Source organism: Cebidichthys violaceus, unplaced genomic scaffold (genome assembly GCF_023349555.1).
Source record: "Cebidichthys violaceus isolate CVI_PGR_0920_01 unplaced genomic scaffold, fCebVio1.0.p SCAF_3, whole genome shotgun sequence".
Lineage (NCBI taxonomy): Eukaryota > Metazoa > Chordata > Actinopteri > Perciformes > Stichaeidae > Cebidichthys > Cebidichthys violaceus.
The window spans coordinates 12,610,484-12,636,406 of record NW_027176483.1 but is presented as its reverse complement, the minus strand read 5'-3'; the positions used below and the strand labels follow the sequence as shown (position 1 = coordinate 12,636,406).

The 25,923-nt window shown below is 39.2% G+C and overlaps 3 protein-coding genes across 6 annotated transcripts; 1 reads left to right on the top strand and 2 right to left on the bottom strand.

Moving 5' to 3' along the window:
- Positions 1-403: 403 nt before the first annotated feature.
- si:dkey-234i14.6 (uncharacterized) lies at positions 404-9,014 on the bottom strand. Its single transcript, XM_068723447.1, has 5 exons — positions 8,368-9,014; positions 5,686-5,862; positions 3,939-4,148; positions 2,500-2,713; positions 404-1,969 (listed from the first exon to the last, which is right to left on the bottom strand). Exons 1-5 carry the CDS (start codon positions 8,851-8,853, stop codon positions 1,791-1,793), a joined length of 1,266 nt encoding a protein of 421 aa, XP_068579548.1. The 5' UTR covers positions 8,854-9,014; the 3' UTR covers positions 404-1,790.
- A 3,440-nt stretch (positions 9,015-12,454) lies between these two features.
- Positions 12,455-19,642, bottom strand: prpf18 (PRP18 pre-mRNA processing factor 18 homolog (yeast)). Of its 4 annotated transcripts, XM_068723109.1 has the most exons (11): positions 19,471-19,642; positions 18,673-18,750; positions 18,412-18,438; positions 16,873-16,971; positions 16,663-16,776; positions 16,297-16,443; positions 16,053-16,121; positions 14,748-14,888; positions 14,593-14,664; positions 14,329-14,484; positions 12,455-13,211 (listed from the first exon to the last, which is right to left on the bottom strand). In XM_068723109.1, exons 1-11 carry the CDS (start codon positions 19,534-19,536, stop codon positions 13,131-13,133), a joined length of 1,050 nt encoding a protein of 349 aa, XP_068579210.1. In that variant the 5' UTR covers positions 19,537-19,642; the 3' UTR covers positions 12,455-13,130. The 4 variants fall into 4 exon arrangements, with proteins under 4 accessions (XP_068579210.1, XP_068579212.1, XP_068579211.1 ...); XM_068723111.1 differs by lacking the exon at positions 14,593-14,664; XM_068723110.1 differs by lacking the exon at positions 18,412-18,438.
- Positions 19,643-20,729: 1,087 nt separating this feature from the next.
- Positions 20,730-25,630, top strand: bend7 (BEN domain containing 7). Its single transcript, XM_068723477.1, has 10 exons — positions 20,730-21,045; positions 21,553-21,630; positions 21,716-22,069; positions 22,379-22,498; positions 22,573-22,925; positions 23,575-23,682; positions 23,865-23,982; positions 24,092-24,205; positions 24,363-24,395; positions 24,996-25,630. Exons 1-10 carry the CDS (start codon positions 20,982-20,984, stop codon positions 25,052-25,054), a joined length of 1,401 nt encoding a protein of 466 aa, XP_068579578.1. The 5' UTR covers positions 20,730-20,981; the 3' UTR covers positions 25,055-25,630.
- The last annotated feature ends 293 nt before the right edge of the window (positions 25,631-25,923 follow it).

The following is a 25,923-nucleotide window of genomic DNA, read 5'->3' as shown; positions in this document are numbered from 1 at the left end:
GGCAAGAGAAGCTAACAGAAGTCTTTTTAACTCCTCAACCGGCCTAACTGTGTTTGATTGTATCTATTGAGCAGCAGGAGGCTACTCCAATGAAGAAACAACATTAAAATACATCCATAAATTACTGTATTTCAGTGATTTATATTAAGTGACTGCATCATCTCCACCCTTGAGGTATTTCATGCAGATCCAATGAAGCATGTGATTGCAGAAGGAGTAGGAGGCATATGGTTGTATTGCGTTTTAAAATAATTGAAAATAAATAACATTGACCAGTAAAGCCTCAAAATACACAATAATAATAAAAATAATAATAAACTTTATTTATATAGCACTTCTCTAAACAATGTTACAAAGTGCTTCACAAAGAAAAGAAAACCAGAAAAGCAACTTGTGTCTTATAGGAAGATTTGTCCCTGTCAGTTTCATTGGTGACCTTAGGCATTGCTTTTATTCATTAAATACTAAATAAATTGTCCTACCTAAACAAACAGGGCTGAGAGGTATTGAAGTTTGAGGCTAAGCAGATGCAACAGACAGGCTACACCACTAGAGGACAGTACTGCCTCATATCAGCCATTATGGAAACAACACGTAATACTGTCCTGTCTGCATGGGGTGTAGCTCACAAATATTGAGTCATTTACACAACAGCTTATAAAATTTGATGCTTCCAGAGTAATCAGACACCGACAGAGCTGAACAGATAAGTCTGTTTTCGAGGATGTCATTATTTTTATCTTAATTTGCAGACAGTTTGGTAAAGGCCTGACTAGTTACTACATTTTGGTTTCTTCACTTTTATTAAATTGCATTTAATCTCTAATTAAACAAATACAAGGGTTTCAAGTAAATGCCATCCATATAACGTATGCCAAATCACCATCTCTATTGGCACTTCAATAGGAGCAGGATGTTATTACCAGCATACTCTCCATCTGAAATAATATACTTTTAGGGGTGATACTTGAGTTATTTTAGATCACCTAGAGCAACATTTCAAAAGTAAACAGTGACACCAGCTAAATTAATTTGTGATACTACAGTTGGCCCACTGTATGGGAGCAGTACCCTTTTGAAATCCAACAAAAAAAAGGGCACTCTAGCAAATACTTTACAACGTCATCACCACAATTATCGGATTCTACAATTGTGAATCTCTGTTAAATCACGGACAATAACAGTTTTATACATTATTAAGCTCTAGCTGATGATGCTACTCCACAGTCTCATTGCCGCTGATGTCCAGAGAACACAATCGGCTAGATTTTGGAAATCAAGTCAATTCTTTCCTTAATAAAAGGACAAGACGTGTGTGATGATTTGTTCCAACTACTCCTAATCTTATTCCCCTACATTCTCACACTTAACAGAGAAATCCAAATCCAGTGCAGTTCATTATTAGTCAATGTACTCTATATTGTTTAATTTCAACATTTTAAGATAATGCATCTCTTTCTGCCATATTAACAAGTATTAACAAGTTTTGCAACCTGAAAAACAAAACAACTTCCAATGTTTTGTACCAAATGTGACCTTGACGTTTCTCGCTCCATCCATTGTGAATAGATCCACCCATCGTATGCCACAAAGACTTAGGATCACATCTTTACATCCATTATCCATCTGTTCACAGCTCACGCTCGTACATCTCTATACACTATGTAACAATTAGTGGCCATTTCAGCATCAGGCTCATGATTCCTTGTAAATATTCAGTGTAAACACAAATAATCCACCATCTTTTCCCACCAGGTGGCATTATGCATTCACCTGGTCGTTCTTGTGTTTCATTCATACATTGATTGAGCCAGGCCTGTCTGCTTGAAGGTCTCTGCCACCTGTCTGGAGTGCTGCATTTTAGCCGACAGTGCCTCTAGAATATCATTCTGGTCCACAGCGGTGGCTGTCCGGTAAATGAACGTCCCCATTGACTCCAGACCTCGCATACCTAGATTCACTCCACAGCCTGGAGGATGAAGAGGATGATGAAGCGGAGGGAATAAAAGAAAAGCAAAGGAAGAACATAAATCACAGACGTCATACACGCATCAAATAAAATCTATCTCAGCCAAATATATTCATGATAAGAATTATATTGTTAATCATTTTGCATACAAATAATAAACTGTAGTCTTGAAGATATAGTTTATGGCTTGAATGAAAAGAAAATGGCAGCACATAAATAAACATAGAGCAGCATGAAAACAAAACCAGATAAGCGTCAGCTGAAAGGCCACTGAGTGCAGTAATGACTCACACAGACATACTGCACGCATACAAAATAATTCATCCTCTCCTTGCATCTCTTTTATTTCCATCTAATTTATTTCTCATTTATTCAAAGTGCTCTGGGTTCTGCTTGATGGTTTGTCTCACCTTCAGCAATACTTTGAGGATAAAAAAGATAGCACTTATCAGAATATTGTAAGGGTTTTGGGCAAAGACCCTCTCCTATTTTCAGCAACACAATAACTGGTATATTATAGACAGATGTACCTGTGTCGAAGTTGAGGACGCGTGCCGCCTCCCCCTCCACGGTGACTGCCACATTGTCCCCCTCTATGAAGGCAGCGCTGATGCGTCTGTGTGATAACTGAATCTCAAACAGACGGCGGCTGCATTGCATATGGTGGAGCGTCACGTCGTTGAGACGAGGCTCTATGTCCGTCTTATAAACATTGAAGGACTGGTGGAAAATGTTCTTCATGATCTGGGCAGCAAAACAGAGACAGATCATTTCTAGCATCATTCACTTCACAAAGATTATTGATGAGTCTTTACATATAAAGTTTTATAATCTGGGATGAGAGAAATGGAAAGATGCATCATGATGAATTTATCTGAAACTACTATGATCATCAAATTAAATATTCATAGTCATTTTACAAGTAAAACAAACTTTTTTCTTCGTCATATATGACATTAAATAGCATATCTTTTGATTTTGAACTGTTTGTAGGAAAAAAATACCATTTTGAAGACATCATTTTGGACTGTGGTAAACTGTGATTTTCATTAATTTTCTTTGTACAATTTTTTTTACATTTCATAAGAAAAGCAATTAATCAATAAAAAAAATTAATTGGTTGCAGCCTAATTCAAACTTTGTCTTTCGATAGTGTGCTGTAGGTCAAGACCAAGTCACACTTCTAAAGTAACAGGTTTTGTTGCATCCTTTTTTCTATCGATACCAAAGCAACTCTGACTCATTAAAAGCTCTTTCTCATTTTATGTTAATGCATGAACAGTGAAGAATAGCTGCCGTGTGCCTTCTCATTGATTCCACAGTAATTGGGGGTATTGAGTGACAAGCCTCTCATGCTCTCTCCGCCTCTTTCTCTCTGCTAAACTCTGCTCTCCTGCGACCCATACTTGCACAGTCATCTGTTACCAAGTAACAGTGCATTTGATTGGCCACCCACATAGCAACAAGCGCTCCGAGGATGGTCTTGCTATGTACCTGTGTGTATTACACATTGTGACTACAGGCTATGCATGACCAAAGCAGTAGACTTCTTGACAAATAAACCTAGAGAGTTTAAATTAAACACAGACTGCCCATCAGTTGTAAATGCCCCCACGGCCTGTTATTTAGCACAGGAACAAAAAATCCTACTATCCATTTATTCACTGATGTGTAACAGCAGCATACAGATGGTCTCCACACACACACACACACACACACACACAGGCGAGGTCTACTTTCTCCTCCCCCTCTTTCCCCATTTCTTCATCTCCTGTTTTCTTTGGCTCAGACACAGTCACATTTAAATAACACTCACTCACGCAAATACACACCAACATAAGGACACTAACTCCCACAATAGTGCATTAACATGGAAATACAGCTGTGTATTCGTCATACTTCTTTATCAACAACAATAGGTAACAATGCTCAGAATTTCTTAAAAAAAAAATTCAAAATAAGGACTCACAGAGGAGTTGGCCGTGTGTCTGAGGAAGCGAACCATCTTGGTGTCAGATGCGGGGCAGACGAGGGCCATGTAGCGATTTCTGAAGGTGCCATAGATCTTGAGGTGAAAGCCAGGTTTGGCTGTGGGATTTCGGGGCTCTCGAAGGGCCTCCACTCCGTAAGCGGACAGGTCGAAGTAGAGGCGGTGGGCACGGATCTCAGGAGTGGGTACCTGAAGTTAAGAGAAAGAAGGAAAAGAACACTGGACACTGGATCAAATAATTTCAGATATAATAAAATATACAAGGACCAGCAGTGAGATTAATGTAATATTTGGTACCGTCATTTTGGACAGCAATAAATCAATACAACAATATATCTGCTTAGTAAATCTAATTATTGATATACATGCACCCTATGATGTGATGAAAAGACATAGACCATTACTTATATACCATGTCAGCCTATGGGGCTGTAGTCACTTGGAGTTAAGAGTAACATGATTTTTATTCAGTGGTTCACCCTGGCAGTTACTCCCAATTTTCCCTTAAGCCAGAATTGATGAATTTTCTTTTCAATGACATAAACCAGCCACATTGGATCAAACCGCATTTAGGGCAACCAAAGTAGATAGCGAGGGAAAAGAGCCACAACTGGGAGGGATGGGAGGGATGATGGGGATGACCAGGTCATATTCCTGGGAGGTAAATTCAATCATTACAGGAAACAGCCAGGGAGAAAAGGCTCCAATAAAAGGCAGCCACATAGCCTCTACAGAGAACGTGATATGAATGGTTATGGTGGCATAAAAAAATCAAGGACTACCATGCTTGTGTTCAGATATTAAACAATATGGGCCCGGAAGCTTTACACCTCAACCTGTTTATTTGTTTCTCCAAACTAATAATTTCTTCTGTACAGATTGTCACTGCATTTAATCATAAGAACAACCTTTCGTCCACACAAGTCAATCTATGAGCAATACGATTATCAACAATAGCTAATGTCTGGTTATCTGTGCAGAATAAGGAGCAGACTACTGCTGCAAATATCATTTGTCTGTATTTCAATGTCTCCAGTTCAATGGACCAGCAGGTATGGGACATTTCTTATTTTCTGTTGTTATTTCTTAATCTGCAGTTTATTATTACACAGTCAAAGAAATAATTAATTAAATACATTTTACTCTGTAAAAGTGTTCCATATGTATCTATTCAGTGTTTTCTGGGCCTCTTGCTAACATCGTTTAGGAACCATCTGCATCTATAATGCCAAGTGACCTTTGTCGCACCACGTGAAAAAAATGGCAGCTGATGTTTTGTTATCTTGATTCATATTCACCTGGCAGGGAACAGATTATGAGTCTGGCAAGGGGGAGGCATAATGAATCGCAAGCTTTATCATCCCCGTCACCTGACTCCATCAGAACAACAGCTGCTCTCATCAAATTCAATGAGTAAATCAAAATAGGGCCAGTGTTGATACTGACGAGATTCAACAGTCTGCTGTAATCTGGCTGTTTATATGAGAGTCAGATATTGTGTCCAGCTGCCATTGGCAGGTCCACATTACTGTTTGCTCAACTCAGCTTTATGAGGTCAAATAAAGTCGCCTTCTCTGTAATATCCTGCAATATCCTGTTTCTACTGCCTTCATTCTTTACACAAACAGCAACCTATTGGTTATTGTCTCAGTGTGTGCACATGAGTGAATGCATCCATTAGTGTATGTTCATGTATGCGTTACAGATGGTGCATGTGTGTCCTGACCTGTCTCTGGTCTAGTCTCTCTATAGTTGCATTAGCTCCATAAGCATGGCAGGACTCCACACTGTAGTCAGAGCTGATGCCCAGCACCGAGCAGGAGTCGCCACACGACCCATCAGCCACCACAATCACACGTGGCCACTGATTCCGCTGGATCCGCCGCAGGTATTCCTCTGTAAACTGAAACAAGAGATAAACGAAAAATTACAACAACAAAAACTGTTTATTGGATATTAGAACTTTATTTACAGTTTAATTTACATTTTCATAGCTTTATATTGACTATACTGTATTTGTTCAGTTGTGGCTGTATTTTGTAAAATGAGGGTTTACTTGCAAAACATTCGAAATTCACATAACATATACATCATTATCCATGATATGTTTTTTGGATAATATATATAGTTAGATCAACACCAACTTCTAAAGACTTTTAACAGGTTATATGACTGCAACTAATGATTATTTTCTTAGTTAAATTGTCTTCACCACACAGTCTTTACAACAGTAAGAGATAATTGACAGACAACAGAAACATACACAGTTAGCAGCAAGCAAAGCAAGAAAGTGAAAAGCTGGAACTAGATAATGTTTGGCATTTTTGATGGAAGAAAGCACTTAAAGGATCAATCAGTTCTCAAAACAATTTGTCAATTGACAATTGATAATGTATTAGTTATTTTTGGTTACAGCTTTAATAGTTTAACATTCTGAAAATAATAACTACTTTTAATCTTATATGATTTTACTGCAGACACTTCTTAAATTTCCATTACTAACAATTTGAACTATTACAACTTTTACATAACCAAAGGATTTGATTCATCCCTCTTCCACTGGCTATTAATCTTATAAACAGCTACGTTATATTGTAATATACCCTTACAAGTCATACAATGGGCACCAGAGGTTGTGCTTGTCTTGGCAACAGTGTATCTCTCAGAAAGATGTATTATTGTACCTGTTTATGCATCACTGCCCCTCAGTAAACAGCTTGCCTGTGCAGAGGAGGAGGCAGAGCAGGACAAAGCCAATTGACAGGATCAAAGGGAGAATAAAATGTCCTTTCAGGGGCTGTAATGGCTCAGAGCCTAAGAGATCTATGTTAAATCCATTAAGAGTGCAAATAACAAGTAATTTAAAACACCCCTTTGCATGCTCAAACATTTGAACCACTGATAGGGTGGGTGAAAAAAAACATTCATCAAACATAGTGTCCTGTCTAATCAAGAGGAAATAGCCAGCTTGGCAGTGACTCTAAACAAAACCGAAGTTCGTTGTGATCAATGACCCTTTTGACTTTGTTTGCCATGTTCCTAAGGTTGGTGAGTCACTGGATAGCAGCAGCTATTAGGAATGACATTGAAGCTGAGGAGGAAAGAAGCTGCTGGCCAGAGCCAGAGAAGAGTGCATGGCTACACACAAGTAGTGTAGCAGTATGTTTTCTACTGTCACACAGCATCTACATTGCTGCAGCGATGCTCTAACTCTAGCCCAACCTTAATAGAGCAGCAATAAAGTCTTGTCTCTGGTTTCCAGCAATGACAGAAATATTCACTGAACATTTCATAATTGTTTGCCCACTTTGATCACTTGTTGCTTCTCCCTCTGAGGTTTTTGTGTTAGTAGGTTATTTCTTGGTGTGAGTGTTATGAAGCCCACAGTGAGGGGTACACAAATAAACATAACGTTTTTGGTAAAACAGAGATAACATTAATGATTTTATCATAATGCAGTAATCACAATTTGTGGCCAAGTGCCAGACGACACTTTCATTGATTACGCATTTGGCTGGGGGATACCCTCAAAAACATCTGTTGTAGAAATGTGCAATCAAATCCTTGTCAGTCTAAATAGGATTATTTTGATGATATAATAGGTTTGGACTGGAATTTGGTTACTATATTCTGTCTTGTCAGCTCCACTGGAGTGAGGATTCTCCTCAGGTTTGAGGTCAGCTCAGGTTATTTCAACTGATGGGCCCGCTCTCAGTCTGACATTATACAATGTTATGAGTAACTTTGGGAGAATTGTAGAATACGATATATACATATAGTGCGTCTCGTGTAAATGAGGAAATTGTTCTACAGAAAGTCAAATATAATGATGATGTCTGCTGCAGTAAGAATTTACAACTATATGACAAATGAACAAATGTTTGGTAAGAAAAAGTATGTTTTCTATGTTTCAGGGTGCATACATAACGAGAGTATCAAAAGGCTCTCTAAATGCCAGAAAAGGAAGGTGTGAGCTACAGTATACTGTAGACAGCATCCTTGCTCAATGGCTTCTGATTGGAAATAGGACAGACTTCCCTGTCAACATCACTGCTGATAGCCATCAGATCTCTGCTGCCATTTGACCGCTGCCACTTAGGAAGGATCAGGTTTTGACTATGAAGGCACAGTCATTACAAAATGAGGCAGCATGAGACTTCAAGTCTTTCTCTACTCTTCACAAAGGCATTACACAATATTTTTCAGATCAGTGTATCATTGATGAAATTGCTGAGAGAAGAAATTGAAGTTATGCAACACAGGATTTATAGCCTAGATAGCACATAGGGATTATTTTGAGCATAAAGCCCTACGTGTTGAATTGACATAAAAGCCTTGAGGATCACTGTTGAATCCAGAGAGATAGTGGTTTTGCCAAACTGTATAGAAGTCAGTGAGCAGACTATACCTTGGTTCCCAGCTGCACCTTGACGTCCACCTTCAGTTTCTTCTGCTCCAGAATGCTCAGCAGGTACTCCTGAAACACGCCTATCCTGGTGAAGAAATGCTCGTTGTGCCAACAGCCCTCCATGTTATCAAAGTCCACTCCGAGTCCCAGCAGAAACTTCACACTCCGGGGATCCAAGGCGATCTGCTGGGGGCGGCAGAGCAAGGCAGTCCGGTACCTCTCATCCAGCACGGTCAGTTTCAGCACCTTACCGGAGCGGACAGCGACCAGCGCGGCCGTCAGCCCCACAGGTCCCGAACCCACGATGAGCACCGAGATCCTGGCCCGCCACTGTCTGAAGCCGTCCAGACTCACTTTAACCACCACATACACGGCCACTGCCACCAACGTGCTCAGAGCAGTGTCATAGGCTAGAGCGCGATACCTCTCCTCGTCGTTATCCCCGATGCCGCCAACTCCAGCATTTTCTGCCTGCAACCCGTCCATACCGCGCGCAGGAATTACACTGTAATGCTTGCCAGCAGTTGTGTCTTCCCTTATCAATTAGCCCAACGTCCTATCAACATCGGTGCATTCACTGAAAGAGAGAATCGGGCTTTACACCCATGCACACAGCCAAAGCAAACCAGCCGAGCCTTGCCACATGCGTCTTCTCCGGTCCCTCCGCTGCAAGTTGAGTTGATGGGTCTCTCTCTCTCTCTCTCTCTCTCTCTCTCTCTCTCTCTCTCTCTCTCTCTCTCTCTCTCTCTCTCTCTCTGATAGAGAGCGTCAGCAGAAAATGAGCAGTTTAATGTATCAGCAATATATGTGCAAGGGTTTAAATCAGACGTCTTTTTTGAAAGTGCCAGGACTTCATAAACTCAAAACCCACAGGCATGTTATTCCTGTCCTAGAATCCAATAGAAACAAACTGCAGCTGCTGTACAATGTGCTTTGATTTTACTCTGAGAAACTATTGATTTACTGTTGCTAAAACAAGAGAAGTCAGTCGGTCGATTCTCTCTCTCCCGCACACACAATAAGGCCAGACAGCAGCACATCAAACTTACTGTTTAAACCCAAAGGACTGATTGCAAAGTGTAGAGGCATCTATTCCTGGTCATGCTCACTTGGGGATGGAAAGACAAGTGCTGTAAAAAGCAGAAGGTGACGAATATGATTGGATAATGGAAGGCAACAGTCTAAAGCTGCTGGCGAAGGTCTGCTTGTAAGCTTCACATCCTCTCTAATCTCTTCCGTACCAATTGCCATCAATTTCTGACTTTTATTTTGTTTTTGAATTCTTCTTTTCCCTTCCTGTCCTCTCTGAACTAAAGGAAGCAGTGGCTGTGAACACACTTCACCATGATGGCTCCTCAGAGGACAAGGACAATTTAGATGAAAAGATCCATTTATGTGCTGCTCATAGAAATGGATTGCAATGTTACATCAGCAGAGCAGAAGTGATGATGCAGTGGCACTGTGGTGGAGTAACCAGTCCAGACATCTAATATTCATCGTATGCTGCAGAATGACAATAAATTCTACCTTGAATCTTGATACATCTCAAAGAAAATAACAAATAAAGAAGCTGAGTAAATAAATGAAGGTTGTGCTACCAAAGAACAGCATTCAGTACTATATTCCTCTCCCTCTCCTCTATGCTGCCACCCTAGAATGACCCCAATGCATCACAATTATCAGATGGTTTAGCATTTTAAACAAGACTCTGACCTTTAGGCCCCATTTGAGCGCTGCTAATAAAGTTTGCACTTTGAAGGTGGTAATGACTCAAAGTCAAAGCTTTCACATGAGACTGACAGGAAGGTTCATAATTGCCTCATTGTCTGGGACAGGAAAGTGAGTATATCCATAAATACATTTACATCACCTGGGATCCAGAAAGAAACGGAGGGGAGAAAGACAAACACAGACAAACAGAAAGAGAGGCATATTGGTGTGATATACCATGCCTCCACCAGTGACTGGTTTCCACCTCTGCAGGTGCCTGGCAACGATCTGTCCAGCCAGTCCAGACGAAAAGAGAAATTAAGCTTTAATTACAGTTAAGCCCTGCAAGCTGGCAGACAACCATAGACAAGCCATTTCCCTGGAAATGAACGGAGAACAGTCACCTGGAAACAAAATGTTGAGCTGAAATATTCCATAACGGTGCACCGATCATAAACTGATGTTTTGATCTTAATTCAGAATTAGTTGAAAGAACGGCTTGTTGAAGACAAAATCAAAGCACAAGGTGCAGAGAACATACTGAAACCATCAAACATTAATAACCTGACTAAATAATGTTTCTACTCGTTTGTGGATAGATTTTTTTTATCTAAATTGGGAATAATTGAGGAGTATCTCACCAACTGCAAGATTACTTCGTCACATGATGCAATATTGGCGTGCTAATGTAAGCAGTTACACAGGATCGATGGAGATAGTCCTTCCACGAGTCCTAGGGATTTGAATGTGATAATGAATCTAAGTGGATCCCTCACACGTCCTGCTCTGACACAATACTACGCCAGAACAAAAGGAGCACAGAGAGCAGGTTCTTATCAGCTTTGCCGGATCCTATAGCCAGTAATGGAACCATGAATACATCTGAGGTCATTAGGAAATATATAAACAGTTAGGCCCCGATATAATGAATACAAACCCTCATTGTTGTCGGGGAGTTCAGGCCGTATTAAATCAGTTTATTCACATACAGGGTCAGTGCCAAGAGAATGGGGATGAGGCCACCTATTTGTTTGCAGTCTTTACAACATCTTTGACTAGTGTGGACAAGTTAAAGTGAAATGAATACAATCAAGAGAGTGAACATGAATCATCTTTTGAGATTCAAATAGCCAAAGCACAGATAAATTCAAAGTGAGCAGAACATGTCACAGAAACACATCAGCTGCTCTCATGCCAAATTTATCAATACTAGGAACAAGAACATGTTGTGTTACATATAACTGCAAACTTGTTACAACCATAAACATCCAAAAACTGCAGTGTTTCCAAAATGCAATGTCTTTTTAGCCATTTTTCCCCTTGCTTACCCTAACATCTTTTTCCTGCACAGCCCACCCTGCCCTCACTGTGCTTGTTCTAAGTCAGACATGTCCTCCTTATCAGTCTAACATCTGCCGAAGAACCACAAAACTACAATAGGTTTCTCGTGGTCTGCTTCACCAAAAACAAATAATGATCTCAGAGTAAATCTTGTAGTTTTATTGTTTTGAAATTTAATTTAATCTCTTTAATCTCTGGGATGTCCACCTAAAATGTAGTGTTTCCTTTCTGTTGGCATAGCACTGGTCTGGAAGATAACATAACTCACACAAACAACCAGGTGTGATAAAATGCAGAGTTATCTTGTTCATTAACAATGAACTGCAAATACTTTCCACTGGACCATCATTTCAAGGCCTTGGCTAAGCAAACGTCACAGCTGACAGTGACACAACACATTTGTGTGGACAAAAGCCAAAATATTTAGCTTAGTTTTTCCTCAAGGACAGGCAGATAAATGACTCCGAATGAAAAAAAAAGAAAGAAAAAAGAAAATGGTGAGGGTTAGATGTGGGTGGAAAACACAGCTCTTATTCACAGTATTTGCACTGCCAACTGTCAACCTGTCCAGCTGGGTCTCAAGCAGTGACGTGTTCAGAGCCGACTGACTGGAACTGTGGTAACGTGCACACAAGCACACACCATAACCACAAGGAACAGATCACCATGGTTACTCAGTGTAATAAGGTCAGTGTGTGACGCTGGATGCTGCCATCTTAGCAAACTACTGGAAGGTTTCCATCAGCAATCAGTGGTGGCAAATCTAGAACACTGATTCCTTAATTGCCTATTTTCATCTGACTAGTGTTAATGAATCCTCAAGTCACACAGTGGGCAATCTAACATTTTACTGAAGCATGTCATGGCACATTTACAGAGAGTCCTTTATCACAAACTGTTTCCCTGCAGACACATTTTCTAATGACCAAAAAAAAAAAAAAAACTATGGTGGCTAAAAATAGTCCCATTCAGCAGTCCAGCTGCAGAACTCAATTTCAGAACAAAATTTATTTTGAAGAAGAAAAATCCTGGCAGCTGTTATAACAAAAACACCTTTATTTTCTTACTAAGATGGTACAGATACACATTGACTGGTTTATGTATCTACTGAAACCTTAAACATGCACATTGAACTGAATCTGCATTGCCAACAGAGTTAGGAAGAGTTAAGAACTGCCATATTCCATGTGTAATAAAACTTACACAACTGGAGCTTTTTTTGACAGAATGGGTTTCCCACATCATGAAAATAAACCCTTGGAAACATGTTCTGTTATTATTGGTTTTCACAAGCTAAACCTTTTTACTGTTTAACATTTCCTGCAACGATAGTTCGGAACTCATTAGAGCATAAACATGTTCTCAAGTAGGACCGAATGACTGATTAATAACATGACAGTAGTTCACAAGTCTAACAAGACTCAAGGGTCGTTGAGTGTCCTCCACCTAAATCTAAGATATTTTCACTTCTAAGCTTGATGACGACGGATTGTATACAACAGGTCTTACTCACCCAGATTCTGTTCAACTTATCTATTTTCTCAGACCCCAAAAAATGCAGATGTAATTGAAAGCCCTTGATATACAAGATGTTGAGCAATTTCTGCTCAGCCATACTGTCATGTCCAATTGAGTTGCTGCCAAAACCACCATATTGGACTGTGATACAGCTGACCTGACAGCCTTGGCATAAGTTAAACTGAAGTTACAAGTTAAAGAGCGTTGTACTCCACACACTTTGATGGAACAGTTGTGAAGTGTTTCTGGCAGATAGTCATGAGCCTCTTCAGTCCCTGTAGAATCAAAAATAAAAAACAGAAGACAATTAAGTTGGGAATGAAAAGTATAAACAAGGGTCAACTATATCCCACCTGATGGTTCATTTCTCAAACTGCCTTGCCACATATTTAGAATTTATAGACACGTAAACATTTCATTAATGTGTATATTTCATGATTACTGCGTTTTGGGAGATATATTGATGTAATGTGATGGCTTCTAGGAACTACTGTATATGACCAGCTATCTATTAACCTCAGCACATATTATTGACATACGACAGGTGCAGTGACTGCACACTGAGGAGAATAATGCAGCAACACTTGAATAACCTAAATGCAAAATATTTACAGTGTTAGCAGTATTCAGCAGAGGAGGTGTTCCTCATGAATCCCAGTCATACAAATATGTTACTGTATGAAGAGTCAATATGCATCTTTCTGATTTTAATAATAGAACACTTTCACGGAAAGCACATTAAAGTTAGGTCTAAGAACTAGTGCACAATCCCTAACATTTCAGTCCTAGTTGATTTAAAATATATATTTGAGTGAAAACAAAGGCATTGGGCTTTGAAAATAGCAGTCTGGAGTATTTGTTGATACATAAGCTTCTAGTTTTCAGAAGTGTGTGCATAGTTCCATTTTTTGTCTGAATACAATGGAGAAAAATTATAATACAGTTTCTTTCAGGGAAAGTCACCACAGACACCTATTTGTATTTGCAAAAATATAAATATTGAATATACTTTCATCAGTGTGATGTAGGCTGAATCACCATTGTGTTACCTCCTTCAGTGATGGGTTGTGACTTAACAGACATGTATTTAAATGAAAATCCTCGAGACTGTCACTTTAAGTAATCAGAATATCAATGGGAATAAAAATGATTGTAATTAGTAGTGTAAAATAAGGCTGAATATGGCATTTAATTTATCCGGGAAATGTTGATACATGCCATACAACAACCCATTATTCTAGAGGATACAACAAAGATAAAATCCTACAGTGACATGGTAATATATTTGCAATTATTATTAGCTTAAATTTGAGGGTCACAGTTTTAGAAATAATTCTGAAAGCAATAGAGATTTAGACACCACCTGTGGGGGACAATCTCAGGGCGTCTCACCTGGATGTACTTTCTCTGTGTCTCATCATTGAGAACGTGGGCCACATGCTTGGAGAAGATCTTTTCTCGCCCAGTTCGAGCGTGGATACCCACCATGGTCACACCGATTGGCCAGGGAGCATTACCAATGGCCATCTGCAAGTAGGCATCATTTGCCTGGACAACACATTTAATTAAGTTGATACATTTGTACATCAATAAAAGGGGCTAACATGGTCAAAACCATGTTAGCCCCTTCTAACATCTGTTATACAGATAACAAACCTTGACATATTCTCTCTCCAACATGAATTTAATGATGTCTGTGATTGACTCTTTGATGTCAGCTGGTAAATTCTGAAATAGATTAAAGAGAAATTAAAACTTTTAGAAATAAAAATAAAAAACAACACATAGTAAACTCTCTCCACAAACGCTACCTTTTTCCTGAGCTTCCTGAAGAGAGGTTTCAGGTAAGACTCAGTCTGTGAGTGAGTTGCACTGGCCAGCTTGCCCTGAACACTTCGCTTCACGTGGTCCTCTCGGCTGTTCAGGTCTTTCGCCCAAACACCAAGAAGAAACTAGAATACAACAGGAAACATGGCTATTGACTAAACACTGAGAGAGGGGAGGAAGCACACCAGTGTTGGAGAAGTCTGACAACGGTGAAAATACAGGCGTGAAGGAAAATAGTTGCAGGCATGTAGCCATGTTTAAAAAAAACATGTTTCAACATAACAGCCATCTTCAGGCTATTTAGGGACAAAACAGCTCCACAAACATTCAATAGGAGATGAGAAACAGGTGTGCTCTATTGTGTAGAGGAGTTTCCTCAATTTATATTTCCATATTGTAGGAGGAGCAAATATCTACCGGATTCATTCAGTCATTTAAAAAACACATCTAGGCAGAGCCCATTTGATAAAGAGTTAGGTGGTACAATGCATCAAAAAAGTACAAGTATCAAAAAAGCCAAGCGTCTACAAAACAGTCTTATAAAGACACAGTGTTAAGAGAGATATTAAGGATACTATGTTAAGGAAATAAAACAAAAACCAGCCCTGGCTCCAAGTGGGTCCCTAAGGGATTGTGTTACACGTGATACCATATGTAGATGTAGAGTGCAGATATTAGAAATATATTTAGAATGAACTTAATATAAATTTACACAGAGAAAAGAATGATATCTTGATAAATCATTTCATACAGAAAAGGTTAAGGACAGAGAAAGAGGGAAGACATCTAGGTATCTATGTACTTATAGACATTAAACTCTACACAAAGTCAGATAATGAGGTTTAACTAAAAAACAACATTTAGGTCATTGAGGGCAAGGGTTTTTAAGTAATAGATCCAAAAAGCCTCTCTTTTCAACAATGTGCTAGTACCCTGAATAAGACTGTCATGTTGAAACGCTGGTAAATTATTCAATAATTTGTTTGCATCATGACTACGAGTGTACAATCATTTTCCTGTATCAACAACATATTATATACTATACATTTGGACAGTTTATACAACATGACAAATGATGATTATTTGTTCTTGAATGATCATGCTAAAAATACATCGCACTAAAAACTCCATCATTAAAATAACTTAAAATCTCTTCAGCTAATTAAGAACAGTGCAAATCAACGCTGTATATTGAATACGACATGTATAGCAGCCACAGTGTTGTAAAATATTTTTGATCCAACAGCTCCCTCTAGATCAAAAGGTAGAGCAGGATTTTCTTGCCTTACCCTCAAAAACTTGTCGATAACATCCTGGTCTCCATTATCATCTCCAGTGCCCAGAGTGTTACGAAGAGCCTGAAGGAGAGTTTCAGTACCAAACATAAAGTCAATCATAACCATATCTTACTGAAGAACACAATTCAGAACAATGTGTAACTGATACAAATGTTGCAACTCACAGCTTGAGACACAGAATGAGTTAATGTTTACTTGATGCTGTAACCTATGCAGTATTAACTATGCAACGTACCTCCAATTCTTCTATAGTGGTGTTTTCTTCATGCACTTTCAGGTCGTGCTGAGTGTCCACTTCTCCTGGCTCTGTTCCTCCAACGATCTCATTCAGGTACTGCTGGTCAATCTTGTCCATGGCTGCTTTAAGGTCATTCCTCAAGCCCTAGATGCAGAGGCAGTGTTAAACAGTGTCAATCCGCAAACTGTGCTTCAAAATGAGGACAAATCAAATTTGTTTCCGGTGAAGGCTCATAGAAAAGTGACATTGAAATGGTAGTGATATGCAATTTTTATATTTAGTGGTTACTGTATGATTCCCCCCCCCCCCCCCCCAGATAATGATGTGGATGATGTGTCCCACTCAAAGACTACATTGTCCTACCTTGTTTACTTCCGGGGTCAGAATCTCAATCTTCCTGAGTCTCTGGAAGGCATCATAATCAGACTCTCCAAACAGTCGGATTGGTTCCCCTCGTTCTCTTAGTCGTCGAATTACCTACACACACACATAGCGATGCATAAAATGCATTCACTTTTTGTTAGGAAAGAAAAACTACTTTGACGGAAGTGTTAATATTTTATATCGACTCACTTCCTGCCGTGACAGTGTCATTGGCAGCTTCTCTTCTGTTAGTTCCATTTCTAATACTGGATTGGCTGAGGTGGACGGCTCATCTTCTTTCTTATCAATCTTCAGGACAACATGGAGGAAACAGAAATACACTTATTATTGAAGGGATTAGTGAAGGTTAATTTCATGATAATATTGAAAGATTGCTCTTTCTGGGACAATGCAAATAAAAAAAGATATACAACTTGTTGGATATGTGAAAAGCATCTGCAATGTCTTCATGAGATGAGACGTCAGGAGTGACGAGGATGTGTCACTTTGATGTGTTTGAATACACACATTCACATCCCCATCTTACCTGCAGGCTCCTCTATAAAGACAAGGCATCCAATAACTTACCAATAGAAGCAAGCATTTTGAAAATTACATAAATCTTATTTCATTTTGTGTTTTTTGAATGTTGGCTGCACCACATGAAGCCTAATCACAGGCAAAACATTCAGTATTTTTTTTTTTTTCAAAAAGTAAACTCAAACTATGCGGCTAGATCATGCTTTTATAGGCACATGCATCCCAGCACTCTTAGATTGTGGTACAAGGAGCACAATCTAAAAGAACAAACAGAAAGACAACAAAAGCCTTCCAAACAAACAATGGCCCTTGCTCAAATAAACACAGTATTTTGCATGTGTGCAAAGAACACCGCTTCATACGTTAAGACATTTTAAGCCTTGCACAAAGTAGAACAGAAATACAGTTTTCTATAGAGCAGCTATGCAAACCAGGAGAAATGTTTAGATGGCCTCAATATTAAAGCTGCTGTCCCCGATTATGTGCAAAAAAAAAAAAAAAAAAAAGAGGTGCAGCTTGGTAACAGAATTATTATAATTATTATTATTTCAGTTCAGTATATCATGCTGAAATTCACACCATGTCTGTGTCCCACTTTGTGGTTTCGTTTCCTTGTTTCCTTGCTTTCTGACAAGTGATTGTTGCAGAGTTTGTAAGTAGTTTGTAACAGCTGTATATAAAAATAAATTGTTAAAAGCATAAATATTGACAATGGTGGCGCATTGGAAGCATGAGGTGCTTCAACAAATTCATATAATGAAGGAGAATTTGAATAATTCATATTTTCAAATGGATTTCTGTAATAGGCTATGAAACTATGACACTTAACTACTAAAAAGAAAAGAAAAATCCATGACTTTTCAAAATGACTTGGACCAGACTAAATCTATCACGCACAATAAGCAGAGGAGAGCTGGTTAAATGTTCTATTAGCATATTAGCCCGATATCAAATTAGTATAGGTTTACTGATTGATTGAGATGTCTGACGTAGAATAAATGTCATTATCTTCTGCCTTCATGGAGTTATTTCTATCCTGCACTGGGAAATAAAGATGTCTCCACCATGTTATTTCTCCTTTTATCCTCACTGGTTTTGGAGAGTGAACTTTCAGAAAGGGTGCCAAGGAAGCGGAAGCCTTTGGGACACAGTGTGTTTTATCCTTTTATCATGCATCCTGTCAGCTACTTTCACTGTGCAATCCCATACCTGGCTCTCAGGAGACTCTCTCTGAACCTACAGATGCAGGCAGCAAAGGCAGGTTGGGGGAAAAACAGCACACACAAACACCAATGTACACCTGGGCATCAAAGCCTGACCTCATTTTGTTTCCTAGCACAAAGTTAAACTACAGTATTAAAGTTTCATACTAAACATGAGATAAAACTGAACCAAGGAAAGGCAGAGATTTATATTTGTGTGTGTGAGCGAGAGAGAGAGAGTAAGGAAAAGAGAGATATTGACATCAACCTTGTATCCACATCTTCTGAAGTAATCTTCTTCTTCCTTGCGTGCAAGATCAGACCTTTTGAAGAATTTTTTGGAGTCCTGGAAGCAGAAAGATAATTGACTCGTTTCACATTTCTATTCAAACGTGATGTACAACACAAGGAAAATATCTGGTGGCAAAGCATGAAGTGGCTTTACATAGAAATGGTCTCACAACAAAGATGCCATATGCCTACCTGTTCCTTCTCTTATGCTACGATTGAAGTGTATATACCTTTAATACAAAATAACTGGTAATTTACCATATGCATATGATAGGTGAGACTGATGTTTCCAACATTTTATCTGTATCAAAGTAAAATGAAACATGCTGTCACACGAGGGTCCATGCACCCTCCGTCCGAAGCGTCAACTTGTTTGTTGACTGACACACTGAAAACAGTTAATACAACGTTATACTAATAGAAAATCCGCATATTTCAGAATATCCGCATACACGGTGGATGTCTGACATTAACGCTACGTATTTGCTTGCTATTTTCGTTAAAGTTAACCTAGCATTGGTATTTTTAGCCCGTATATTATCAGTCTACTGACTGTCTTACCATGTTTAACATTTACGTTAGCTATATGTTGTGCTTCACACAGTCCTGTAACAATACATCTAACAATAAATATAGCGTTAAAAACATCGATGATCCTGGAAAGGCAGCGTTGACTAAACTAGCTAGCAGCTAGCTAAGTTAACGCTAATAAACATTGTAGCAAAAGAGTTGAGTTACCAAGCTAACAAAACAAGCTACTTTATCAGCCACTCACGTCAACAAGATGTTTGTCTTCGATGACTTTTCTTTTCCTTGCGATCTCAGCTTTCAGTATATCCATGTCAATAAATTGTGGTCGTTATTCGTTTATTTCGACAAAGTATCTAACTAGCTAAACATGTAGCACTGATGCAAAACGCTCAGGTTGCAACTCTTAACCCGGAAGGTCACCTCTTAGCCGACCTAAATTTCAGTATAAGAGTCCTTATTTAATAATTTTTTTTGTATTTTGTTGATTGTGTTTCAAAATAAAAATGTAAAAAATAACATGTAACTTGGCTCCACCGACTGTTTAAGTCAGCGTCTTAAGCATTTAGTCTTCTTAGAGAGTTTAGTATGGATACCAACATCTAGCTTATCATTTAAAGACCAAGCACTCTCCTTTGGGCAGAATAAAACGAAATACTTCTGTTTGAATACTTACATATAAAAAAAATATTTTAAGATTGCCTGATCTGACCTTGTCATGTTGCTATATTTTGGCTCATATTCTAAAATGTAAATGACTAAATCAAATTGCAAACACACTGCCGATGCTCCACTTCTGTCAATACAAAATTCTACAAAACAGTGTGTGTGGGGATCAGTCTCTTCTACCAAGAATGGGGAATGAAAAAGATTAGACCATTTTTAAATCGTTTTAGGTTGACAATTGAGAATTGATGAAGTAATGACAAAAGTAACACCATTTTAACAGACCTGCACTTGTCATAAGTGACTCAACACTAACTCCTTTTTCCTGTCAGTGACTCAGAATTTATACTGTTGCCTGAAGCGAGGTCATGACTGGGAAAATCCGTCCACTGACGCACAACATAAGCTTCAGATATAAGATACCCTATCTTATGCCTAAAGAAAAGGGTTTACAATCTACGTTTCTGTCTATAATATATAATATTATCTCTAATAAACGTAACATTAACTGAAAAAAAAACTCACCAAAGAGTTAGACATAACATTACATTAGAGATGGTCATTGAATTATTATTTTATTGTAGAAAACGAGTTGCCCTAACAACAATACATATACTATTACCAGTATTTATTTCTTAATAATTTTAGAATCCACAAAAAAAGTTTACAGTCTGATCTCATTAGCCTATTGCTTCTGTTCTAGTGACAGTCCATTGTTTGGTCACCACAGTGGCAAATGTGTGACTCGACCTTTAGATGAGAACATACCATCAGGTGGCGCAAAGGGATATGTGACGAATTTTTAATATTAAAGTCATTAATTTATTTACATGGCGAAAGGGAAGAACCAGCATCATTTTTGCTAACGAGAATATATCATACAACAATATTTATCAGGTCCATTTAAGCTAAACACGATGAAAATGTTCCGATGACAGGATCTGTAGCGTAGCCTGAGGAGAAATTTAACTGATTAATAAGGCAGACGGACAGTGATTCCGCTGAGTGTATCATAGTCACTGATTTCGTCTTCCTCAAGAGCGATTTTCGACTGTACGACTTGCAGTAGACTAACGTTATATCCCCCTGAAGATGGAGTTTGGAGAAAGGAAGAGAAGAAGGAAGTCACGGAGCTTTAAACTGGTCACGGATGAAGGTAGGCTGCTGAATGAATGCAAGACCTTGCAAGACGCGCGTCTCTGTCTGGGTGTTTGTCTGGCGCTGTGTGCCAGCAGAGACGACTCTGTAAACAAAAGCGATGGCTGTGACAATGTCCATAGTCTGTGCCTCGGTTATAACCAACAGATAACCTTAATGATTAAAGTCTTACATGTGAAAACCTTCCTGGACATCAGTCTCAACATAGATTCAAGAATTAAATGATTATTATCTAAATTATGAAATAATGTTGCACATTCTGAACATCCAACATGCAGCTTGGATTGTTCACTTTCTGCTGAAGCTATGTGCTCTAAGCCACCTCTCTTGGATACACTTCTTCATACCACCTACAGGTGGTGGTTTCTGCATGGGATGGGAGGGGGACGGGGACGGGGACGGGGGGGGGGGGGGGGGGGGGGGCGCTTTGGTTGACATCACAGTAGTCCCTAGCATTATGCACAAGCTTCATCATTGCAACAAAATCTTGTTGTTTTTCTTGCAGATTTTGCTCCTTCATATATGATGAATTCAAACTGCAACAATGTCAATGGAGAGCCTAAGGATGCTGCTGTTCCCGATGGTATGTGCCATAGTGAGGAATAACTTCTATGATATATTGAGGCAGATCTCACTTATTATACCGATACCCTTCTTTCTCAACATAGTTTGGCTGGGGGACGAGGGCGTGGAGATCAAGAGGCAAATCACTGGAATGATGAGGCTTCTGAGTGATAAGACCGGCAGGGTATATCATCGCGTGGTAGCAGAGCAGGACAGCTTAACAAAGGATCCTCAGGAAAGGCATCTGACCTGGGTACATCAGCCTGCAATTTCATCTCTTGTATCAGAGGACCACCAGAGCAACAGCTGGAACTCTGCAGGGGACCCAGGGCCTTCACCCTCATCCATATCCACCCCCATCCCAAACGGTCCAAGTTGTGGTCAGTACAGCACCCGCTCCAAAGCCCTGAGGAGCCTCAACAATACCAAGGATCCAATCAAAGGGAATGAAGCTAATGGTAGGATACAAAAGCAGGTTTGAAGAAGAGAAAACCAATAGACACAACTTTACAAGAAAAATTATGCTGATAGAATAGAGAGTAGAAAGTGTTCTGTGCTGCACACTAGACAAGCTTTTTGTTGTAGAGGTATATATACAGATGTATTGGTGTGTAAGGCAGACTCTTATCCATACAAGAAAATCAAACACTCCTCCACACTCATATACACATTTTGTTGTCAGTGACGTGGCAAGAAAGCACTTTGCACCTGTATGAGTATGCATGTTTAAGCAGACAATCACTTACCAATGCCTTACTGTCTTCCAGCAGAGGTAGTCCCTCCTGCTGCGACAGAAGCCCCCTGCTGTATGTGTAACTGTAAGGGCACCTTACAGGCTATTTTGCAGGAACTGTGTGCCATGAGGAGGCTTATGCACACTCAAAAAGGTCAGTGGATGAACACTCACATACTGTGACAAAGAGAGAATGAGAAATTGTAATGTGTTAATGTCTTTTTCTAGCATCCTTGGAAATACAGGGAGAGGCAGCATCATCATGCCAACCTCGTCTTGGTCCAGGCCCCGCACCTCGCTATAGGCCCCGCAAGAGGAGGCCAATCTATAAAGTGGCACCACTGAATGTGTCTAGCACTAGAAGAGCTGCTCTTGGCCCTTTGGAGGCGTCATCACTTATAGCTGCACCTGCAGAATCTGGAAAGAGGGAGGAACGTGAGAAAGAGCAAGGCTCATCCACACCCAACAGTCACTCCGTCTCGTCTAAGGTTTCTGTGCTGCCACCTCAGAAAAATCCTGTAGCTATCAACAACAGACACAATCCTCTCCTGAACCAACTAAAGGAACAACAGTCATTAGAGGTAATCTGCATGTTAGTTAAAATTTTCAATTTGAGTTTACTGCACTCCCATAGAAACAGTGCTCATAAATTTGAATTGAATCTTTCTGAAGAATGTATTGTCAAAGGTTTTTTAATGTGTGTATTTACTGTTACAGATTTTTTTTTCACTCAACCTAATGCACATCTGAAAAATCATACTGTAGAATTGACAGTTCTAGAATTCATCTAACTACATAATGGCTTCATTTTCTTCCAGATTTCTTTTATGAAGATACAAAACTAAGGCAGTCATTTGTTTTTTATATTATAACAGTTCTTTCTTTAATATGTTTGACTCCATTTAGGAAATTTAAAATCCATTATCTTCTTGTCCATGTGTTACAAATCATCGCCAAGTGACATGCTTTGTTGTTAAGGAGAACCTTTGTGTCCCCATACCGCTTTTGATCTTGAATCATAATTTTGGGAAGGTATGAGATATTAAGTGTTGCACGATCATCTCATTTTACATTCAACATTAAGCTAATACTCATGACAATGACTTCTGTTGAGCAGTTTGTGTGTACTCTCTTTTTCCTTCCAAAAACTCAATTTATCTTATGTTTTAATTTACCATTTTTCCAAAATACTTCATAATTCATAGTAGGTGTTATTTGATTATTTTTCAGTCTGAGGTGCGTCTTGCAGAGGATCATGACGTGTATATCTCAAAGGCTCAGCTAGACTCCATTCTGGTCAACTATACACGCTCTGGCAGCCTGCTGTTCAGGAAACTGGTGCGCATCAATATTTTGCTGAGAGCCAACTCATTGGCCCTTTGATTGTCATGTGGCACCTCTGGTTACTGACATTTTAATAAAAAACAACAACAACACATATCCAATAATTTACATCACATATAAAGCTGAGTTCACAAAAGGCTCAAACATGTTTTAATGTGGAGATATGATGTGTCTAGGTGTGTGCCTTCTTTGACGATACTACGCTGGCTAACTCCTTGCCAAACGGTAAAAGAAAGAGAGGGCTCAATGATAACCGTAAGGGCTTGGACCAGAACATTGTGGGCGCCATTAAAGGTAAGATACAAAAGACTTAATCAGTCTCTTTGTACCAGAGTACAACAATAATGACACATTAATACAATGATACATGTCACATTAATGTAGGTGTGTGAACTGTGTCTAGTGTTTACAGAGAAATACTGCACTGAACATAGAATAGAGAAGTTGCCCGGGCCACGAGACTGGGTTCAGATCCTTCAAGATCAGATCAAACTTGCCAGGAGGAGGCTGAAAAGAGGTACTGCTACAGAGTCTACTGCAAAGTTTCCACCCTATTTTCTCTCATTTATTGAAATAGCAGTGAGTTTACTAGTGTAGGTCAATTACAAAGTTGTCAAAGAGGAGGCCTTCTTTGAACGGGTCAGGTAAACCTTGTTCTTCCTTTGACTCCTCAGATGCTGCAGAAGTCTTAAATGGACCTTCCACAAGTATGAACCTCATATTAAAATGGCAACTAACACACACACACACACACACACACACACACACACACACACACACACACACACACACACACACACACACACACACACACACACACACACAAACACAATCCAGTTGTCTACTTGTATCCGTCTGTGTCTTTACCTGCAGGCCTTATATCAGTACTCTCACATCTTTCCATCAGCCCCCCCCCCCCCCCCGAGCCCACCATGTCTTTACCTCTCACAACTTTACTATCACAACACACACACAAACTGGTGTTGCTGGTTCGTTCATTGGCTCATATGTCTTTGTCACGCTGCTGCTGTTGCTGTTGCTGTGACATTTGACATTCTCACACAGCTTCCCGAAATGTCAGCTACTTATCTTCACACCATGCACCTTATCCCCCCTTTCACCTTTCTATTTCCCTCGCTGCCACAACAGCATTTATCTTTCTGCTGTCTCAGTTGTAGTTGGGTTTTTTTCTTTCAAAAACGGCTATGAGACCCATAAAAAAAAAATTCACCAAATGTGTGAACACAGTTGTCTTTTGTGGTAGTGATATTTTGTATCTTAACATTGTTTTCTTCCTTCTTTTATAGGTTGTGACTATAGCAAGCCTGCAAGCGTGAAGGGGATCGTCGCTAACATGACTGGTTGATTCAATGGCTGCCACACTGGCCTTACAGCATATTTGTTATTTGTCTTTATTACTTCTCTAACTTGATGCATTTTGCCACTTTAGATTTTTACTTTGCAGCTATAATCTGTGCTCTCCTATGGATGTAAAGGGAAAAAACAATAGCACCCAATGAAGAAGAAGCCTGCTTAATGACTCCCCCCCCCCCCCCCCCTCTCTCTCATGCACCTGCTCCAGCTTTTGTGGTCCTTTTCATTGGACAGATCCTGGGATCTGGGTTTTTATGCCAAAAGACACTGAAATATACAGTGGTTGAAAAATGTCAGATAATTTTCATGTTCAGAAGTGACTTACTGTTTACATTCTAGGCTAAAGCTTTAACTTGCCTAGTTATCATATGTCATTACTAGGAGTTGCAAATCTAAAACAAGACAAAGTAGGCTACTGTAATAGTATAGCGTTCATATATTTTGCACAAATTACCTTTTACAAATTACGTTTTAAAAGGATTGTGCCTTTTAAGTAACCAGTACGTCAATGGGTTTAATGTGTAGTGCAAGGTCAACCTTAATTACAAATATTACATCCAAAAGTAGATTTCTGATGTATTTCAATAGGTTGATAGGTTAGAACTGTAATAACTGAAATAAAGCATATAAAGTATTCTATGAATAGTTTTTTTTAATTTTCATTATTAGAATCTCTAGGCTATGCATATCTATTGTGCTATTGTTATTAATACTGTGATGGAATTACATATTTTATAAATTTTGCTCAGTGTGCATATGACATGAGTAGTTGTTTCCACCATTAAATATGTTTTCCTGGCCATTTTGTCTTTGTGTTGTTTTTCTATATGCTGGAAGGTAAAATGAACAACAGAAGAAGAA